Source organism: Pogoniulus pusillus, chromosome 10 (genome assembly GCF_015220805.1).
Source record: "Pogoniulus pusillus isolate bPogPus1 chromosome 10, bPogPus1.pri, whole genome shotgun sequence".
Taxonomy (NCBI): Eukaryota; Metazoa; Chordata; class Aves; order Piciformes; family Lybiidae; genus Pogoniulus; species Pogoniulus pusillus.
The window spans coordinates 4,356,190-4,373,003 of record NC_087273.1 but is presented as its reverse complement, the minus strand read 5'-3'; the positions used below and the strand labels follow the sequence as shown (position 1 = coordinate 4,373,003).

At 55.0% G+C, this 16,814-nt stretch overlaps 2 protein-coding genes across 6 annotated transcripts; one reads left to right on the top strand and one right to left on the bottom strand.

Moving 5' to 3' along the window:
* The first annotated feature begins 4 nt into the window (after positions 1-4).
* MRPS18C (mitochondrial ribosomal protein S18C) lies at positions 5-3,299 on the top strand. The gene is made up of 6 exons (XM_064149548.1): positions 5-88; positions 297-355; positions 1,243-1,326; positions 2,032-2,089; positions 3,022-3,081; positions 3,176-3,299. The coding sequence occupies exons 1-6, from the start codon at positions 37-39 to the stop codon at positions 3,250-3,252; spliced, it is 390 nt and encodes a 129-aa protein (XP_064005618.1). The 5' UTR covers positions 5-36; the 3' UTR covers positions 3,253-3,299.
* On the bottom strand, positions 3,283-12,506 carry ABRAXAS1 (abraxas 1, BRCA1 A complex subunit). Of its 5 annotated transcripts, none has more exons than XM_064149542.1 (9): positions 12,394-12,506; positions 10,975-11,065; positions 9,575-9,611; positions 9,120-9,186; positions 7,562-7,755; positions 6,743-6,862; positions 5,904-5,988; positions 4,885-4,993; positions 3,283-4,344 (listed from the first exon to the last, which is right to left on the bottom strand). In XM_064149542.1, exons 1-9 carry the CDS (start codon positions 12,478-12,480, stop codon positions 3,917-3,919), a joined length of 1,218 nt encoding a protein of 405 aa, XP_064005612.1. In that variant the 5' UTR covers positions 12,481-12,506; the 3' UTR covers positions 3,283-3,916. The 5 variants fall into 5 exon arrangements, with proteins under 5 accessions (XP_064005612.1, XP_064005613.1, XP_064005614.1 ...); XM_064149543.1 differs by having other exon boundaries at positions 10,975-11,061; positions 12,394-12,414; XM_064149544.1 differs by lacking the exons at positions 9,120-9,186; positions 9,575-9,611 and having other exon boundaries at positions 12,394-12,482.
* Between the last annotated feature and the right edge of the window lie 4,308 nt (positions 12,507-16,814).

Here is a 16,814-nt window from a genome sequence, read left to right as displayed (position 1 = left end):
AGTGACGCGTGGGAGGGCGCCAGTGCGTCCGGCAGCATGGCGGTGCGGGCCGCGGCGGCGGCGAGGTCCTGGCGGCGCCTGCTCCCCGGTGCGCGCCGCTCCCCTTCCCTGCCCCCTTATCATGCCGCCTCCCCGGGCGCGTTGTCCTCCCTGCTTTCTCTCCGGGGTTCCTCTCGTTTTCTGCGGGCGGTGGCGGAGCGGTAGAGGCGGAGGAGGGGTGCTGGCGTCACAGCGGTGCTGGCGTCGCAGCTCTCCCCCGGCCCGGCGCCGCTAAGCCTCCGCTCCTTCCCTTGCAGCGGCTGCGTGGGAGCGGCCCCGCCGCCTCCAGCACCAGCGGACCGAGAGCTCCGATCAGGTGAGGGTCCGCTTGCGAGCCCCGCGTTCTCCGCCGGCCCGGGCCGCTGCCGTCCTTACCGGCAGGGACTTCTCTCAGGCTCCCAACGCTTTGATTGGGTCTGGATGCAGCAGGGGCCTAGGGCTGAGGGAGGTTACCAGGTGAAGTGAGGGTGGCACTGGTCAGAGAGCCATAGAATGGGCTGGAAGGGACCTTAAAGATGATCCAGTTCCAGCCTCTTGCCACGGATGAGGACACCTCCTGCTAGAGCACTGTGCTCAGGCCCTGTCCAGCTTTCAACACTGCCAGGCCTGGATTGTGCCCAGCTCTGTGCCAGTGCCTCACCACCCTCAGCAGTTTCATTCCTCGTTTCTAGAGCTTCCCACTTTCAGTTTAGAACTGTTGCTCTTATCACTACATTCCCTGATAAAAAGTCCCTCCCCAGGTCTTCTCTAGTCCCATTCAGGCACTGGAAGGCTGCTCTAAGGTCTCCCTGGAGACCCCCAGGGTGAACAACCCCAACTCTCTCAGCCTGTCCCCATAGCAGAGGAGCTGCAGCCCTCTGATCATCCTCATGGCCCTTGTCTGGACATGGTCCAGCTCCTTCCTGTCCCAGGGGCTGCAAAACTGGGCAGTGCTCCAGGTGAGGTCTCACCAGAGTGGAGCAGAGGGGCAGAATCCCTTCCCTCACCCTGCTGCCCACACTTTTCTTGCTGCAGCCCAGACTCTGCTGGGCTCTCAGGGCTGCAGGTGCACACTGCTGGCTCACACTGAGCTTCTCAACCACCAGCACCCCTAAGTCCTTATCTTCAGAGCTGCTCTCAAGCCAGGCACTGCCCAGCATTGCCCCAGATCACCCCCAGTCCCTTCCTTGTGAAGCTGACAGCTGCTGTCCATTCTAATTTCAGCCCATCCAGATGGAGAACCCCTATAAAGAGCCTCCTAAGAGATGTGTCTTGTGTGGCATAGATGTGGACTACAAGAATGTGCAGGTGAGGCTGAGAATTCCTGTCCTCAGGTGACAGTAAGTAGGTTATTCTCTGACTTGGGTTTGTGTGTAGGAAGCCCACAGGAGTGAAAACTCAAAGCTGCTTCTCTGATGGGAGATCTGAAAGATGGGTGGAGGAGGTAAGGGTCAGGTCATTGAGCTGTGTTCAGTGTTCCTTCTTCTGGTGCTGTCTGCAGCATGACTAACTCCAGCCCCATAACCTCCTATGTGCTGGCTCCAAACTGCTCTTTTCTTTGGCCCCAGTTAGACCTAGAGTTGGAAATCAGAATGAGAAATAGAATCTGAACCCCAAAATGGTTTGGGTTGGAGAAGCCCTTCAAGCTTTGCCAAGGCTGGGGCTAAGCCATGGCCCTCAGTACTGCATCTCTGTCTCTTGGAAACACTTCCAGGGATGGGCATTCAGCCACCTCTCTGGGCAGCCTGTGCCAGGCTTTGAGAGCCCTTTCAGGGAAGAAGTTTCTTCTAATGCCCAACCTAACCCTCCCCTGGGGCACCTTAAAGCCATGTCCTCTTGTTCCCAGGGAGAAGAGCCCAACCCCCACCTCACTCCAACCTTCTTCAAGGAGTTGCAGAGAATGAGTAGCTCTTCCCTCAGGCTCCTTTTCTCCAGGATGAAGCAGTAAAACAAAGTGCAGGTCTGTCAGGAGAGCAGTTGCTGAGCTGCCTTTGTTTGTTCACTTCCCCACAGCTGCTTTCCCAGTTTGTGTCTCCTCAGACCGGCCGCATTTTTGGCAGGCACATCACAGGTATGGGAAGTGTTTTACATCCTTTACTGCCTGATACTCCTACTCCTGCTCCTGGCAACCTCAGCAGCTCTTTAGCAGCTCTTGCCAGAAGTGCAGGTCCTTGTATTCCTTTTGGATGCATTCAATCCTTGGTGAAGTTACCATGGATGGCATGGAATTGCTTGGGTTGGGAAAGAGCTCTATGAGCATTGTGTCCATCAACCCAAACACACCATGGCCATTAAACCCTGTCCCCCACTGTCATGGCCAAAGGTTGATTGCTTGCAGCAAAGAAATTTTTCCTCCTCTCCAACCTGACCCTCCCCTGCCACAGTTTCAGGCCATTTCCTCTCCTTCTGTCACCTGGGACTAGGGAGCAAAGCCCAACCCCCACCTCACTGCAGCCTCTCTCAGGGAGCTGTTGAGAGCAATCTCTGCCCTCAGCCTCCTCCACACTAACCTGCCCCAGCTGCTCTTCCCCAGACCCTTCCCCACCTTCCTTGCCCTTCTTTGCACCTCCTCCAGCCCCTCAATGTCCTCCTTGGAGTCCTGAGCCCAGCACTCAAGCTGTGGCCTCCCCAGTGCTGAGCCCAGGGGCACAATCCCTGCCCTGCTCCTGCTGCCCACACCACTGCTGATGCAGGCCAGGCTGCTGCTGCCCTCCTTAGCCACCTGGGCACCCCCTGGCTCACCTCCAGCTGCTGTCACCCAGCACCCCCAGGCCTTTCTCTGCTGGGCACTTTCCACCTCCACTCTGCCCCAAGCCTGCAGCATTCCTGGGGTGGTGGTGATCCAAGTTCAGAACCCAGCACTTGGCCTTGGTGCCCCTCATGCAACACAACAGAAGCAGGTGGGCTTTTCCAGGGAGCCTCAGAGCCAGAGGGGATTATCAGAGCCCCCCCTGTGACGTTTTGTTGGTGATCTGAGACTGAAAATGCTGTTTCCCCCTCCAGGCTTGTGCAACAAGAAGCAGAAGGAAATCTCAAAGGCCATTAAAAGAGCTCACATGCTTGGTAAGCATTTCTGCTTTGGGGGTTTGCTACTCAAGCCTCCTTTCCTCTTAGAAAAACTCAACTCTCCACATCCTCTTGGGTTTGTTTTTGGCAGGGTTTATGCCAGTGATGTACAAGCACCCCTCATTTCTCACAGACCCCAAGATCTGTGATGTCAAATACCCTGAGTAGCACACAACCAAGAAAGGAACAATAAACCTCTTTGATGGTGACTGGAACTGTGTTTTAATGCCTCACTGGCTGAGGAGTGCCTGTCAGCTGCTGGTTTATGAAGTGTCCACACTCAGATTCTCTGGAGGAAGCATGAAAGATGCTATTCCTCATCCCACTTCTCCCCAGTTTTTTCCTCCTTCCCCTCCCTTTTGTTTTGAAGCAGAAATCCCCATCTGGATGGGGCCACATCTTCTGCTTACAGGTTGTGCTGGAACAAATCCCAATCCATCCCTTCCCCTCCTACCAAGTATCTCCCCTTGATGGATTGGAAAGGGAGAGGAATAACCAGAAAAAAGACTTCAAGTTGTGGCATTTTCTGGAGCTTGGCAGTTCCCTGCACTCCTCTGGCAGCTGTGTGACCCTGGGGCAGCCTGAGGTGCTGTGCTGCCATCCTGCTTAGCAGAGGCTGAACCCTGAGAGTGAAGAGATCGAGCTCTGGAAGGCCAAAGGAGGGAATGTCACCTGGGCTGGGCTATTCCAACCAGGAATCACACCCTGGAAGAAGGAACAGGCCCCAGCCTGCCCTGATGTGTGAGTTTAGTGCAGCCCAAGGCTGTGCCAGGTGGAGCTGCTGCTCTAACTGAGCTTTTGGTGTGAGGTCATCGGATGCATCGTGCCCAGGTCAGAAGGTAGGAGACTGTGAGTGTTCATTTGTGTGCATCCCTCTGTCCAGCACTTCCTCATCTGTTTCAGTGCTGCTCAGGATGAGTCTCCTCTCCTGGCTGCTGTCCTCCTGCTCTGGAAGCAGCCTGTGCTGGAGCTGCAAGGACCTGGATTTCTTGACGGCCTTGGCTGCTGCTGTGCTCCCTCTGCCTTTGCGCTTGGGGAGTTGCCTTGGCTCGGCCTCAGGGCAGCCTCTTTGCTCCACCATGAGGGTCAGCTGGTCCCTGACATCGATGTTATGGTCAGTGGTGCAGCAGTTCTTGGCTAGCTGTTGGCCTTTGAAGGACACCAGGCAGGTCTGAAGTCCAGAGTTGGGGAAGAACGTTTGCAGGGCCTGACAAAGGAGAATGTTCTCCACTGGCTCTCCTGGGTACTCTCTGTCTTCTCCTGGGGGGAAAAACAAGCTGCAGCTGCAGTCTCTCTTGCACAGTTCATAACTTGGGTTGGAAGGGACCTTACAAGATCATCCAGTGCCAGTCCCCTGCCATGGGCAGGGACACCTCCCACCATCTCAACTTGCTGAAGGCCTCATCCAGCCTGGCCTTCAACACCTCCAGGCAGGGGACATCCAGAGCCTCCCTAGGCAACCTGTGCCAGTGTCTCCCCATCCTCACTCTCAACTTCTTCCTCATCTGTACTCTCAATCCTCCCTCTCCCAGCTCAAAGCCCTTATCCTTCATCCTGGCACTCCCAGCCCTTGTCCAAAGTCCCTCCCCAGCTTTCCTGTAGCCCCTTCAGGCCCTGGAAGGCTGCTCGAAGGCCTCCCTGCAGCCTTCTCTTCTCCAGACTAAGCAGCCTCATAGTTCCACCTCTTCTACCACCACTGCATTGGCTGCTGAACTTTGGAAGTGCTAATGCCAATGGAATGCCCTCTGGAAGCCCCCCTCCCCCTGCCCCCAGGCCTGCTACTGCATGTATTGCTCTTACCTGGACACTTCTGCTGCTTTCTCTTCTTTATTTCTTCTTTCAAGTGGCTCACCTCTGCCAGGAGACTCTCTACAGCCCTCTCACTGGCTTCTACTGTTGAGCACAATTTCTGCAAGGAGAAGAGTGGCTGCTGACAGGGCCAGGGCCCACAGCAGCTGCCTTCAACATTGCTGCAACACCCTCAATGGGACTCATGACCTCCAGAGGTGACCACAAAGTACTAAAACCCCTGAGTAGTGAGCTAGAGGTGGAAAGCTGTGATCTTGCACCTCCTTCAATGCAAGGTTCAGAACTGCTGTGGCTAGAAAAGGCCTTTCAGGTGGTTCCTACCTAAGTAGTGGAGCTCTGACACCCACAGATAGTGCTCCAGGTAGTGTTCCTGTGAGTGCTTATCTACAGACTGGCAGTTTGCAGTGTGCTGTTGAGCAAGTGGGAACTCAACAGCTTTGACAACTTACTGTACAGCTGCTAACAGCACATGGAAGACTCCAGCAGAACCACAGCATGGTTTTGGCTGGGAAAACCTTGAAAGGTCCAACCAAGGCTGGGGCTAAGCCATGGCCCTCAGCACCACTTGGAAACACCAAGGATGGGCATTCAGGCACCTCCCTGGGCAGCCTGTGCCAAGCTTTGAGAGCTCTTTTCAGTCAAGGAGTTTCTTCTACCTGCCCTGGTGCAATTCTAGGCCATTTCCTCTCCTCCTATCACTTGTTTGTAGGGAGCAGAGCCCAACCCCCAGCTGACTGCAGCCTCCTCTCGGGGAACTGCAGAGAGCAATGAGGTCTGCCCTCAGCCTCCTCCACACCAAACTCCCTCAGCTGCTCCTCCCCAGCCCTCTTTTCCAGACCCTTCCCCAGCCTCCTTGCCCTTCTCTGCACCTGCTTCAGCCTCCTTCTTACAGTGAGGGCCCCAAAACTCCACCCAGCACTCAAAGGGTGACCCCACAAGACCCAGGTGTGTTCCTCACGCAGTGCAGGTTGCTCTTCCCTTTGCTTGCCTTGGTTTTCTGCCTGACTTACTTTCAGCTCCTCCTGCAGGGTGCCATACATCTGGTTGATCTTGTGAACCTCTTGTAAGGATCCATCTTCACAGAAGAATTCTGACCTGTGGATCAAAGATGTTAAGCGTAAGTGACCCCAGTGCTTCCCTGGGGGCTGTGACACTCTGAGCTTCAACATCAGACTCATGTTGAGGCTGAGACAGCTGCTCTCAGAGATGGTGTCTCAAGGACATGGATCTCTTAGAGCAGGTTCAGAGAAGGCCACAAAGATGATTCATGGCTCTGCTATGAGGACAGGGTGGGAGAGTTGGGGATGTTCAGCCTGGGAAAGGCTCCAGGGGAGACCTCAGAGCAGCCTGCCAGGATTTGAAGAGGCTCCAGGAGAGCTGGAGAGGGACTCCTGACAAAGGCTGGGAGTGACAGGACGAGAGGTGATGGCTTCAGAGTGGAAGAAGCTGGACTGAGATGAGACATGAGGAAGCAATTCTTGCAATGAAGGTGGTGAGGCACTGGCACAGGTAGCCCAGAGGAGCTGTGGAAGCTGCAAGCCTGAAGGCAATGCAAAGCCAGGTGGCCTTGAGCAAGCTGGGCTAGTGGAAGGTGTCGCTGCCCATGGCAGGGGTGTTGGAATTAAGTGACTTTTGAGGTCCCTCCCAACACAAACCCTTCTATGGCTGTATGACTCGCAGCACTTTACAGCCCTAACTCCTTTCTGGGTACTTTGGACAGGTAAATAAGGGCAGGAGGCAGGTCCCTGGGTGAGCAAAGTGTGGCTGCAGCAGCTGCAAAAGCACTTGGCTAGTAAAAGAGCTGGCCTCAGCCTCAGCTCTCAGCAAGCAGGGCATGCATGCACTGTACCTGTGCTGCCTCACTGCTCTCATGAATCCAGAGGACACGCAGGACCCCGACACTGTTCTGTATCCCTGCTGCTCTGCCATGCCCAAGTTGGTCACCACCAAAGGAACTTTCTGGAAGAGGCTGTGAAAAGCAGAAATATGAGAACATGACTTATCAACATCCAGAGACCTCTCTTTGAGACTCAATGGCTCTCAACCAGAAGGAGGTGTGCAGTGCAGTTAAGTGTGGGTGAGATTGAGACTGGAGAAATTCAGGAGTCCCCCAACACAAGGACATGGAATTGTTGGAGAGGATCCAGAGGAGGCCATGGAGATGATCAGAGAGGGCTGGAGAACCTCTGCTATGGGGACAGGCTGAGAAAGTTGGGACTGTTCAGCCTGGAGAAGGCTGCAAGGAGACCTTAGAGCAACTTTCCAGGACTTGAAGGGGCTCCAGGAGAGCTGGGGAGGGACTTTTGACAAGGGCTGGAAGTGACAGGATGAGGGACAATGGCTTTGAGCTGGGACAGGGGAGATTGAGAGTGGAGATAAGGAAGAAATTCTTGGCAGTGAGGGTGGGGAAAGACTGGCACAGGTTGCCCAGGGAGGCTGTGGCCTGGCTGGGTGAGGCCTTGAGCAGCCCGAGCTCATAGGAGGTATCCCAGCCCATGGCAGGGAGGTTGGAACTGGATGATCTTTGGGGTCCCTTCCCACCCAAATGCTTCAATGCTTGTATGAAGCTATGAATTGTCTGTCTCAAGGGGAAAACAACCAACCTCCCTCGTTCAGGTGCCACAAGCAATGCTGTGCTCCTGCTGCAATGCCAGGACAATGCCATTACCCTTCCTGGGGCCGGTGCAAGGCATGCTCCAGTCTGTAGGTAGAGCAGCTCTCTGTCATCACACTGGAGGTCAGCAAGAGGAAGACAAGGCCCTGGTTGGCAAGGTGTGATTGCAGGTTCTTGTGCAGAAGCCTCTCCCTGAAGGTCATGGCCTGGTCTGTGTTCCTCCTGAACCTATACCAGCCTATCACGCTCTGCAGGCAGAAGGAAAGGCCTTGTCACTGCTGGGACATCCCAGCCCTGGCTGGGACACTGAAGGAGATTAGAGACAGAGTCCTGAACCTGGATTCTTTTCAGGTGCAGTTCTTCACCCTGAAGCTCTCTGTTTTCCTAAGGCCAGGCTGGATGTGGCTCTAAGCAACCTGATCTAGTGTGAGGTGTCCCTGCCCATGGCAGTGGGGTTAGAATTGGATGATCCCTGAGGTCCCATCCAACCCTGACAATTCTGTGATCTAAACCTGATCCCAGCCTGACCTCTCCTCTCTTCTCTCTGCAACCTTGTGCTGAACTGGGCTGCTTGCTGAGCTCAACCTCCACCTCTACTAACTTACTTCTGCCACCTTGCTGATTTCCAGATTCTTCTTTCCCCTTGTGCATCTCTCTGCTGTAAATTCTGAAGTCTCTTCCTTCACAGAACCACAAAACTGTCAAGGCTGGAGGGGACCTCAAAGATCACCCAGTTCCAACCCCCCTGACACAGGTGGGGACACCTCATACTAGATCTGTAGACTCCAAATTCTCTTCCTTCTGTAGACTGAGTTCTCTCTGCTTGTGTGGTGCTGAGCCACTTGAGTGAGTTGACCTCAAGTGATCTTAAACACCGGCACAGGTTGCCCCTTCCCTGGGAGGTGTTCAAGGCCAGGCTAAATGAGGCCTTCAGCAAGCTGGACTAGTGGAAGGTGTCCCTGTCCATAGCAGGGGGGTGGAACTGAATGATCTTTAAGGTTCCCTTCCAACCCAACCCATTCTATGAATCAGAAGAATTCCTTTGGAGTATTTGTCCTGATTACTTGAGAGAAGAGCAAGAAAAAATTAAGTCAGGCTACAGCTATAGGCAAACACTAATAGAGACAAAAAAAAAATCCCTAAACTGTATTTTTTCAGTCATAAATAAACCAAACATGAGCAGGGCTCTAAGAAAACCAAAACCTGAGTTCCTTGGTATGGTTGAGAGGTTTGAGACATAAAAACTAAACATGAACAGGGCTCTAAGAAAACCAAAACCTGAGTGAGTTCCTTGGTATGGTTGAGAGGTTTGAGACTTAAAAACTAAACATGAACAGGGCTCTAAGAAAACCAAAACCTGAGTTCCTTGGTATGGTTGAGAGGTTTGAGACTTAAAAACTAAACATGAACAGGGCTCTAAGAAAACCAAAACCTGAATTCCTTGCTCAGGCACCAAAACCTGAGTTCCTTGGTATGGTTTAGAGGTTTGAGACTTAAAAACTAAACATGAGCAGGGCTGTAAGAAAACCAAAACCTGAGTGAGTTCCTTGCTCAGGCACCAAAACCTGAGTGAGTTCCTTGGTGTAGTTTAGAGATTTGAGACTTAAAATACCTTCTTACAGCCTGAGAGGATTCTCTTCAGAGCAGGTTCATTCAGCTCCCCTGCAGAGTTGTAAAAGCTAGAAGAGGAGGAGGACAATTAGACCAAAACACAAAGACAGCTGCAGAAACCACAGAATGGGCTGGGTTGGAAGGGACCTCCGAAGCTCATCCAGCCCAACCCCTCCACAGTCAGCAGAGACATCCTCGATTAGATCAGGTTGCCTACAGCCCTGTCCAGTCTGGCACAGTTTGCCTAGAGAAGCTGTGGAGGTTCCAAGCCTGGAAGTGTTGAAATCCAGGCTGGAGAGGGTCTTGAACAACCTGGGCTAGTGGGAGGTGTCCCTGCCTATGACAGGGATGTTTGACTGGATGAGCTTTGGAGGTACCTTCCAACCCAGACCATTCTAGGATCCTAAGGTAGGGTTAACTTTAACTTTTGCTGATGTCTTTGCTTAAGATACTTACCTGAACAACTGGTAGCAAGGGACATGCTTCTGAATATCTGGAAAGAGAAGGAAACATTACTCTGGCTTCACCAGTTCCAGGTGTAAATCCCTCTGTATGCCACCATCAGAACTCAACTAGCAGAAGCAGCAAGAAGTAAACTCCACAGAATGAAACTTCTTAATCCCCAGATGTGGTCACTTGGAATTAATATGCTGGATGGAAATATGTTGGGAATAACATTCTGGTTTCAAAGGCAAAGGGAGACCCTTCTAGAAACCAGAATTTGTCCAATACATTTTCCTGTTTTGCCAGTTAAAAGCTCAAGTCAGGCACTTCTCCTTCCCCCTTCCCTGCTGAGTTCAGGAGTAGCATAAAGTGAGAAAGATTGAATCATAGAATCAGTCAGGGTTGGAAGGGACCACAAGATTCATCCAGTTCAAACACCTCTGATATAGGCAGGGACACCTCACACTAGATCAGGCTCTTTAGTTTCATCCAGCCTGGCCTTAAACACCTCCAGGGATAAGGCTCCCTGGGCAACCTGTTCCAGAGTCTCACTACCCTCATGGTGAAGAACTTCTTCCTAACACCCACTCTGAATCTCTCCCATTTCTAGCTTTGTTCCATTCCCCCAGTCCTATCACTACCTGACAGCCTAAAAAGTCCCTCCCCAGCTTTCTTGTAGACCCCTTAAGATACTGAAAGAGAGAACAGGGCTGGACAGGAGCAGCTGAGAGTGCTGAGGGTGTTTAGCATGGAGGAGAGACCTCATTGCTCTCCACAGCTCCCTGAGAGGAGGCTGGCATTTCTAGCTTTGTTCCATTCCACCCAGTCCTATCACTACCTGATTGCTTTTGAGTTGCTTTGCAGCAAGGCATGGATGCTGCTAGAAAGAAAGACAAGGGTGGAGAACAGAAGCTCACAAGGTAGATGATGGGAACTGGAAAACTGACTGCTAGACAAAAAATCCACCCCAGTAGGTGATCTGCTGGCATCCCAAATCCTGTTCTTTTCCCCAGTTCATAGAATCACAGAATGGGTTGGGTTAGAAGGGACTCCAAAGCTCATCCAGTTCCAGCTCCTGCTGCCATGGGCAGGGACACCTCTCACCAGCCCAGCTTGCTCAAGGCTTCATCCAACCTGGCCTTCAACACCTCTAGGGAGGAGAGATCCACAACTTCCCTGGGCAGCCTGTGCCAGTGTCTCCCCACCCTTGCTTCCAAGAATTTCCTTCTCATCTCCAGTCTCAGCTTAAAGACATTGCTTCTCATCCTGTCACTCCCAGCCCTTGTCAAAGGTCCCTGTACCAACGACCCCAGGCCCTAGCAGCTTTGCTCCTGCTGCAAGGTGTTGTCTGCCCTTACTGACAGCTCTAAGCCTAAAGGCAAGCATGGCCTGAAAAAGGTTTACAGACTAACCAATGGTGTAGACAACTTCCACATCATCCATCTGGGAGTCTGTAATGCTGTTCTTGGCTTCACCTTTCACATCTCCAAGCAGAAAACCTTCCTTTACAGCAGGGAAAGGGGAAAAAAAGGGTCACATTAGCAGCAGCACTGATCAGGATTTTACTCTCTGCCTGGCCTGAAGTGCAAACAGAGTCTTCAGGAGAGGGGAAAAGCTGTCAAAGGGGACCTGTTGGGTTTTTTAACCAGAGTAGATTCTCATTTGTCAACATCTCTCCCTGTTTAAGAAAAGCAAGGAGGTGGAACATGTACTGGGGCAGCAGGAGCAGGGAAGTGACTGTGCCTCTCTGCTTAGCACTGGGGAGGCCAGAGCTTGAGTGCTGGGGTCAGTCTTGGGGCCCTCAATGCAAGAACAATGAGGGGCTGGAGCAGGTCCTGAGAAGGGCAGGAAAGGGGGGGAAGGGTCTGGAGAAAAAGGCTGGGGAGGAGCTGGGAGAGTGCAGTGTGGAGAAGAGGAGGCTGAGGGCAGAGCTCATTGCTCTCTGAGAGGAGGTTGCAATGAGGAGAGGTTGGTCTTATCTCTAGGAACAGGTGACAGAAGGAGAGGAACTCGCCTGAAATTGTGCCAGGGGAGGGTTAGGTTGGAGAGGAGGAAAAATGTCTTTGCTGCCAGAGTGGTCAGGGATCGGCAGAGGCTGCCCAGGGAGGTGGTGGAGTGCCCATGCCTGGAGGTGTTCCAGCAAGGCGTGGCCATGGCACTTGGGGAGGTGGTTTGGTGGCCATGGTGGGGATGAGTTGAAGGCTGGGATCACGGTGAAGGTGTCTTGCAACCTAAACTATTCCGTGGTTCTACGCTCCGGTTTCCACTCCTCACGTTTTCACTCACAAGCGAGCACTGTGTCCTAGAACCACAGAACCGTCTGGGCTGGAAAAGACCTTCAGCATCATTGAGAGTGCAACCATCGACTCATGAGACTCTGTCCTCTCCTCCTATCACCTGAGACCAAGGAGCAGAGCCCAAGCCCCACCTGACCGCAGCCTCCTCGCAGGGAGCTGCGGCGGGCAGTGAGCTCTGCCCTCAGCCTCCTCTTCCCCACACTGCCCAGCCCCGCTGGGCGCACCGGCGCGGCCACACCTCTCCGTTTCAGACGGCAGACCCCCGCAATGGCCCCGCACGACAGTCAACCCGCTCCGAGGCCAGGAAGGGACACGGTGCGGAGCCGTGGCGGGGAGGCCCCTGGATGCCCCCGGGGCCCTTCCCGGCTGCGCGGTGCCGCCGCCGGCGGCGGCAGGCTGCGCGCCCGGGGCCGCCATGGCGGCGGCAGCGCCTGCCCGCCCGCCCGCTGCTCCTCCCTGCCGCGCCCCGCCCCGCCCCGCCGTGGCTGCCCCGGTTCGGTCCCTCCCGGCGGCGGCGCCGCCCGCGGCTCCCACCGTGTCCGAGTCGGTGCTGAGGTGCTGGAAGGAGAGAGCGCCGAAGACGAAGCCCGAGAGCAGCGCGGACGTGCTCTCGCCCTCCATGCCCCGACAATGGCGGGACGCGCCGGCGGGCGCCCCCCGGTGGCTGCCTGCGGCACGGCACGGACTGGCCTTGGCGGGCGCCCCCCGGTGGCTGCCTGCGGCACGGCACGGACTGGCCTTGGCGGGCGCCCCCCGGTGGCTGCCGGCGGCACGGCACGGACTGGCCTTGGCGGGCGCCCCCCGGTGGCTGCCGGCGGCACGGCACGGACTGGCCTTGGCGAGCACATCCCGGCCCGTCAGGGGGCAGCGGCGGAGGAGTATGGGCACCGGCACCGGCCTGGCCTTGGCCCGGCCTCCGGGCTTCCCGCCGCCGCCTGCGCCGCCTGAGTCCGCACCGTCCCGCCGCTTCTGGCCTGCGGCGCGGCGAGACTCGCTGCGGAGCCGCCTTTGCTTTGCCTCACACGGAGCGGTGCTGCAGCCGGACCCCGCCAGGCTCCCAGACAAGAAGGCCGCACAGTCCCTTGCTAAGCGTCTTGTTAAAGGTCGGGGAATTGCCACCTCTGTGGGCCCAGCCAGGAGCAGCTCCATGGGTCCTGACAGGAGCATCTCTGTGGGCCCAGCCAGGAGCAGCTCCATGGGTCCTGACAGGAGCATCTGTGTGGGCCCAGCCAGGAGCAGCTCCATGGGTCCTGACAGGAGCAGCTCCATGAGCCCAGCCAGGAGCAGCTCCATGGATCATGACAGGAGCAGCTCCATGGGCCCAGCCAGGAGCAGCTCCATGGGTCCTGACAGGAGCAGCTCCATGGGTCCTGACAGGAGCAGCTCCATGAGCCCAGCCAGGAGCAGCTCCATGGATCATGACAGGAGCAGCTCCATGGGCCCAGCCACATGCAGCTCCATGGATCACAACAAGTGCAGCCAGGAGCAGCTCCATGGATCATGACAGGAGCATCTCTGTGGGCCCAGCCAGGAGCAGCTCCATGGGTCCTGACAGGAGCAGCTCCATGAGCCCAGCCAGGAGCAGCTCCATGGATCATGACAGGAGCAGCTCCATGGGCCCAGCCAGGAGCAGCTCCATGGATCACAACAAGTGCAGCCAGGAGCAGCTCCATGGATCATGACAGGAGCATCTGTGTGGGCCCAGCCAGGAGCAGCTCCATGGATCATGACAGGAGCATCTGTGTGGGCCCAGCCAGGAGCAGCTCCATGGATCATGACAGGAGCAGCTCCATGGGCCCAGCCACATGCAGCTCCATGGATCATGACAGGAGCATCTGTGTGGGCCCAGCCAGGAGCAGCTCCATGGATCATGACAGGAGGATCTCTGTGGGCCCAGCCAGGAGCAGCTCCATGGATCATGACAGGAGGATCTCTGTGGGCCCAGCCAGGAGCAGCTCCATGGATCATGACAGGAGGATCTCTGTGGGCCCAGCCAGGAGCAGCTCCATGGATTCTGACAGGAGCATCTCTGTGGGCCCAGCCAGGAGCAGCTCCATGGATCATGACAGGAGCATCTCTGTGGGCCCAGCCAGGAGCACTCCATGGGTCCTGACAAGAGCACCTCCATGGGCCCAGCCAGGAGCAGCTGCATGGATCATGACAGGAGCATCTGTGTGGGCCCAGCCAGGAGCAGCTCCATGGGCCCAGCCAGGAGCAGCTGCATGAGCCCAGCCAGAAGCAGAGTCATGGTCCCAGCCAGGAGCTACTCTTTCATCCCAGGTAGGAGCAGCTCCGTGTTCCATCCATCCCAGGCAAGCAGCACCAGAACAAAGGGACACAGTCTCAGATTGAAACAGGGGAGGTCTAGGCTGGATGTTAGGAGGAAGTTCCTGGCAGAGAGAGTGATTGGCATTGGAATGGGCTGCCCAGGGAGGTGGTGGAGTTGCTGTGGCTGGAGGTGTTGAAGCCAAGCCTGGCTGGGGCACTTAGTGCCATGGTCTGGTTGCTTGGCCAGGGCTGGGTGCTAGGTTGGGCTGGATGATTTTGGAGGTCTCTTCCAACCTGCTTGATTCTATGAATCAGTTTAGGTCACAGCCTGCTTTCAAAGGGCAGTGTGCTCTGGGCAGCCTGGGCCAGGCCTGGACAGCCATTTGAGGAAGAAAATGTTCCCCATGTCCATGCTAAACCACCCCTCAGGCACCTTGGGGCCATTTCTCATCACTTGAGAAAAGACCTTGACCCCCACCTGCCTCCAACCTTCCCTTTCAGGGAGTTGTAGAGAGCCAGAAGGTCTCCCCTCAGCCTCCTCCTCCTCTCCAGGCTGAACAACCCCAGCTCCCTGCAGGGGATGTTTAGGTTGGACATTAGAAGAAACTTCTTCCCTGAAAGGGCTCTCAAATCCTGGCCCAGGCTGCCCAGGGAGGTGGTTGAATGCCCATCCCTGGAGGTGTTTCAGAGAGGCAGAGCTGTGGTGCTGAGGGCCATGGCTGGGCTCCAGCCTTGGCAGAGTTAGAGGCTGGTTGGGCTGGATGCCCTCCAAGGTCTCCTCCAGCCCAACCAGTTGTGTGGTTCTGTGATTCTGGGACCTGTTGCAGTGATCCAGTGCCTCCCATTTTCTCCTGGCTCTGCCTCAGGAATGGTTGCCATCACAACAGAAGGGCTTGTGGGGCCAGCTCTGGTTGTTGTCAGTCTTCCTGTCCTCTCCCATCACTTTCTCCACTTGCTGCCCATATCCTTCTGTCCTTGGTGCCTCTGCCACAGCCATGTGGTCCACAGTGGAGTCTCTTGTTGCAATGCATCCCTGCAGGTGGGTTGTGATTACCTCCTTGCATTGCAAGAGGTCCCTGCCAGCTCTCCATTAGCCTTGTCAATCCTTCTGTCATCTGGAGACTCACCACCCCCTCACCCAGAGATCTGGATCGTTTCTGAGGGTATTGAGCAATAAAAGCCTCACCTGCTCCTTGTCTCCACTGCAAGAATCACAGCAATTCTCCTTTTCCAAATCCTGGCACCATTCACCTGTAATTAAAGTATTTAATGGAAGGGCAAATATGGCAGAAGGCTTCATTGTCCTTCAAAGCCTTCCAACAAGTTGAAGGGAGGGGAAAAAATGCTTAGGTTAACCTAAAAATGCACTTATGAGGACATTGAGGGGCTGGAGCAGGTCCAGAGAAGGGCAAGAAAGGTGGGGAAGGGTCTGGAGAGCAGGGTTGGGGAGGAGCCCATGGAACACTATGTGAAGGAGCACAGAATCATAGAATCAATCTCTTGGAAGAGACCTCCAAGATCCAAGTCCAACCTATTACCCAGCCCTAGCCAGTCAACTGGACCATGGCACTAAGTGCTTGGCTTAAGAGTCAGGAAAGTCATGTCTGAGGCTAAGAGAATGCTTCCTTGTGGTCCTGGAAAGGATGAAATCACACATTGGATAGGTTGGATGTTAGGAAGAAATGCTTGAGGGTGAGGCTGTGGAGATACAGGAACAGGTCACCCAGGGAGGCTGTGGCTGCTCCCTCCCTGGAAGTGTTCAAGGCCAGGTTGGATGAGGCCTTGAGCAGCCTGGGCTGGTGGAGGTTTCCCTGGCCATGGCATGGGGAGGGGTTGGAACTGGATGACCTTTAAAGTTCCCTTCCAACCCAACCCATTCTGTGATTTTCTAGCATCTGGTGTCCTGGCAGTCTGGTAAAAAAGACATTACAAGAAGGGCTGCAAACTCTCCTCCAAGCATCTTTGGAGGCAGAGGAATTGTTAGGATTGGGTAGGAAGGAGGCATTACCTGGAAAGAGTTGTTCCCAAAAGCCCCTGGCTGTGCAGTTCTTTTTCTTTAGAGGCCACCCTCAGTGTTCTTCCTAGTCCATGCCACCAGGAAATGAGGAGCATCAGAGGGAAGGCACAAGCAGGGGCAAAAGCTGCAGGTCCAGAGAAGGGCAACAAAGCTGGGGGAGGGTCTGGAGAAGAGGGCTGGGGAGAAGCAGCTAAGGGAGCTGGGGGGGGGGTTTAGTCTGGAGAAGAGGAGGCTGAGGGCAGTCTGGCTCTGCTCAGTATGTGCCCCTGCCCCCTGCCTGGAAGATGACTGCTGTAGAGCTTCTGCAGGGAAAGCCTGTGCAGAACCCACCTAACTCTTCCAGAAAGGGGCTCCAGACAGAGCTCAGGTCTGTGTTTGCTTCTCCTCGCAGGGAGAAAGATAAATAGGTCATGAATGCAGCTCCCTCAGACTGTTACACAACCTCACCTCGTAATTAGAACTTAGCAGAAGGACCTCAGGGATGGAGAGCCAGGAGCAGGCAGCTGACACCCACTCCAGCTCCTCATTTCCCTGGCAGGTCAGGAATATCTCCGTGGGTTTAAGTGAATTTCTGATGCTTGTAGGTTGTTAAATTAAAGGCTGCTTTGCTCTTGAGTTCCTCCTGTGTCACCAGCATCCCTGTCTTCTCAGCTGGATTTCATTCCTCCAG

Coding starts and splice junctions, on each gene's coding strand:
- ABRAXAS1 (XM_064149542.1), bottom strand. CDS start 12,480: ATGGAGGGCGAGAGCACGTCCGCGCTGCTCTCGGGCTTCGTCTTCGGC. Junction 9,612..10,974: donor GGAAGTTGTCTACACCATTG/GTTAGTCTGTAA, acceptor TTCTCTTTCCAG/ATATTCAGAAGCATGTCCCT. Junction 4,994..5,903: donor CCCTGCAGGAGGAGCTGAAA/GTAAGTCAGGCA, acceptor TTCTCCTTGCAG/AAATTGTGCTCAACAGTAGA.
- MRPS18C (XM_064149548.1), top strand. CDS start 37: ATGGCGGTGCGGGCCGCGGCGGCGGCGAGGTCCTGGCGGCGCCTGCTC. Junction 89..296: donor CTGGCGGCGCCTGCTCCCCG/GTGCGCGCCGCT, acceptor CTTCCCTTGCAG/CGGCTGCGTGGGAGCGGCCC. Junction 3,082..3,175: donor TAAAAGAGCTCACATGCTTG/GTAAGCATTTCT, acceptor TGTTTTTGGCAG/GGTTTATGCCAGTGATGTAC.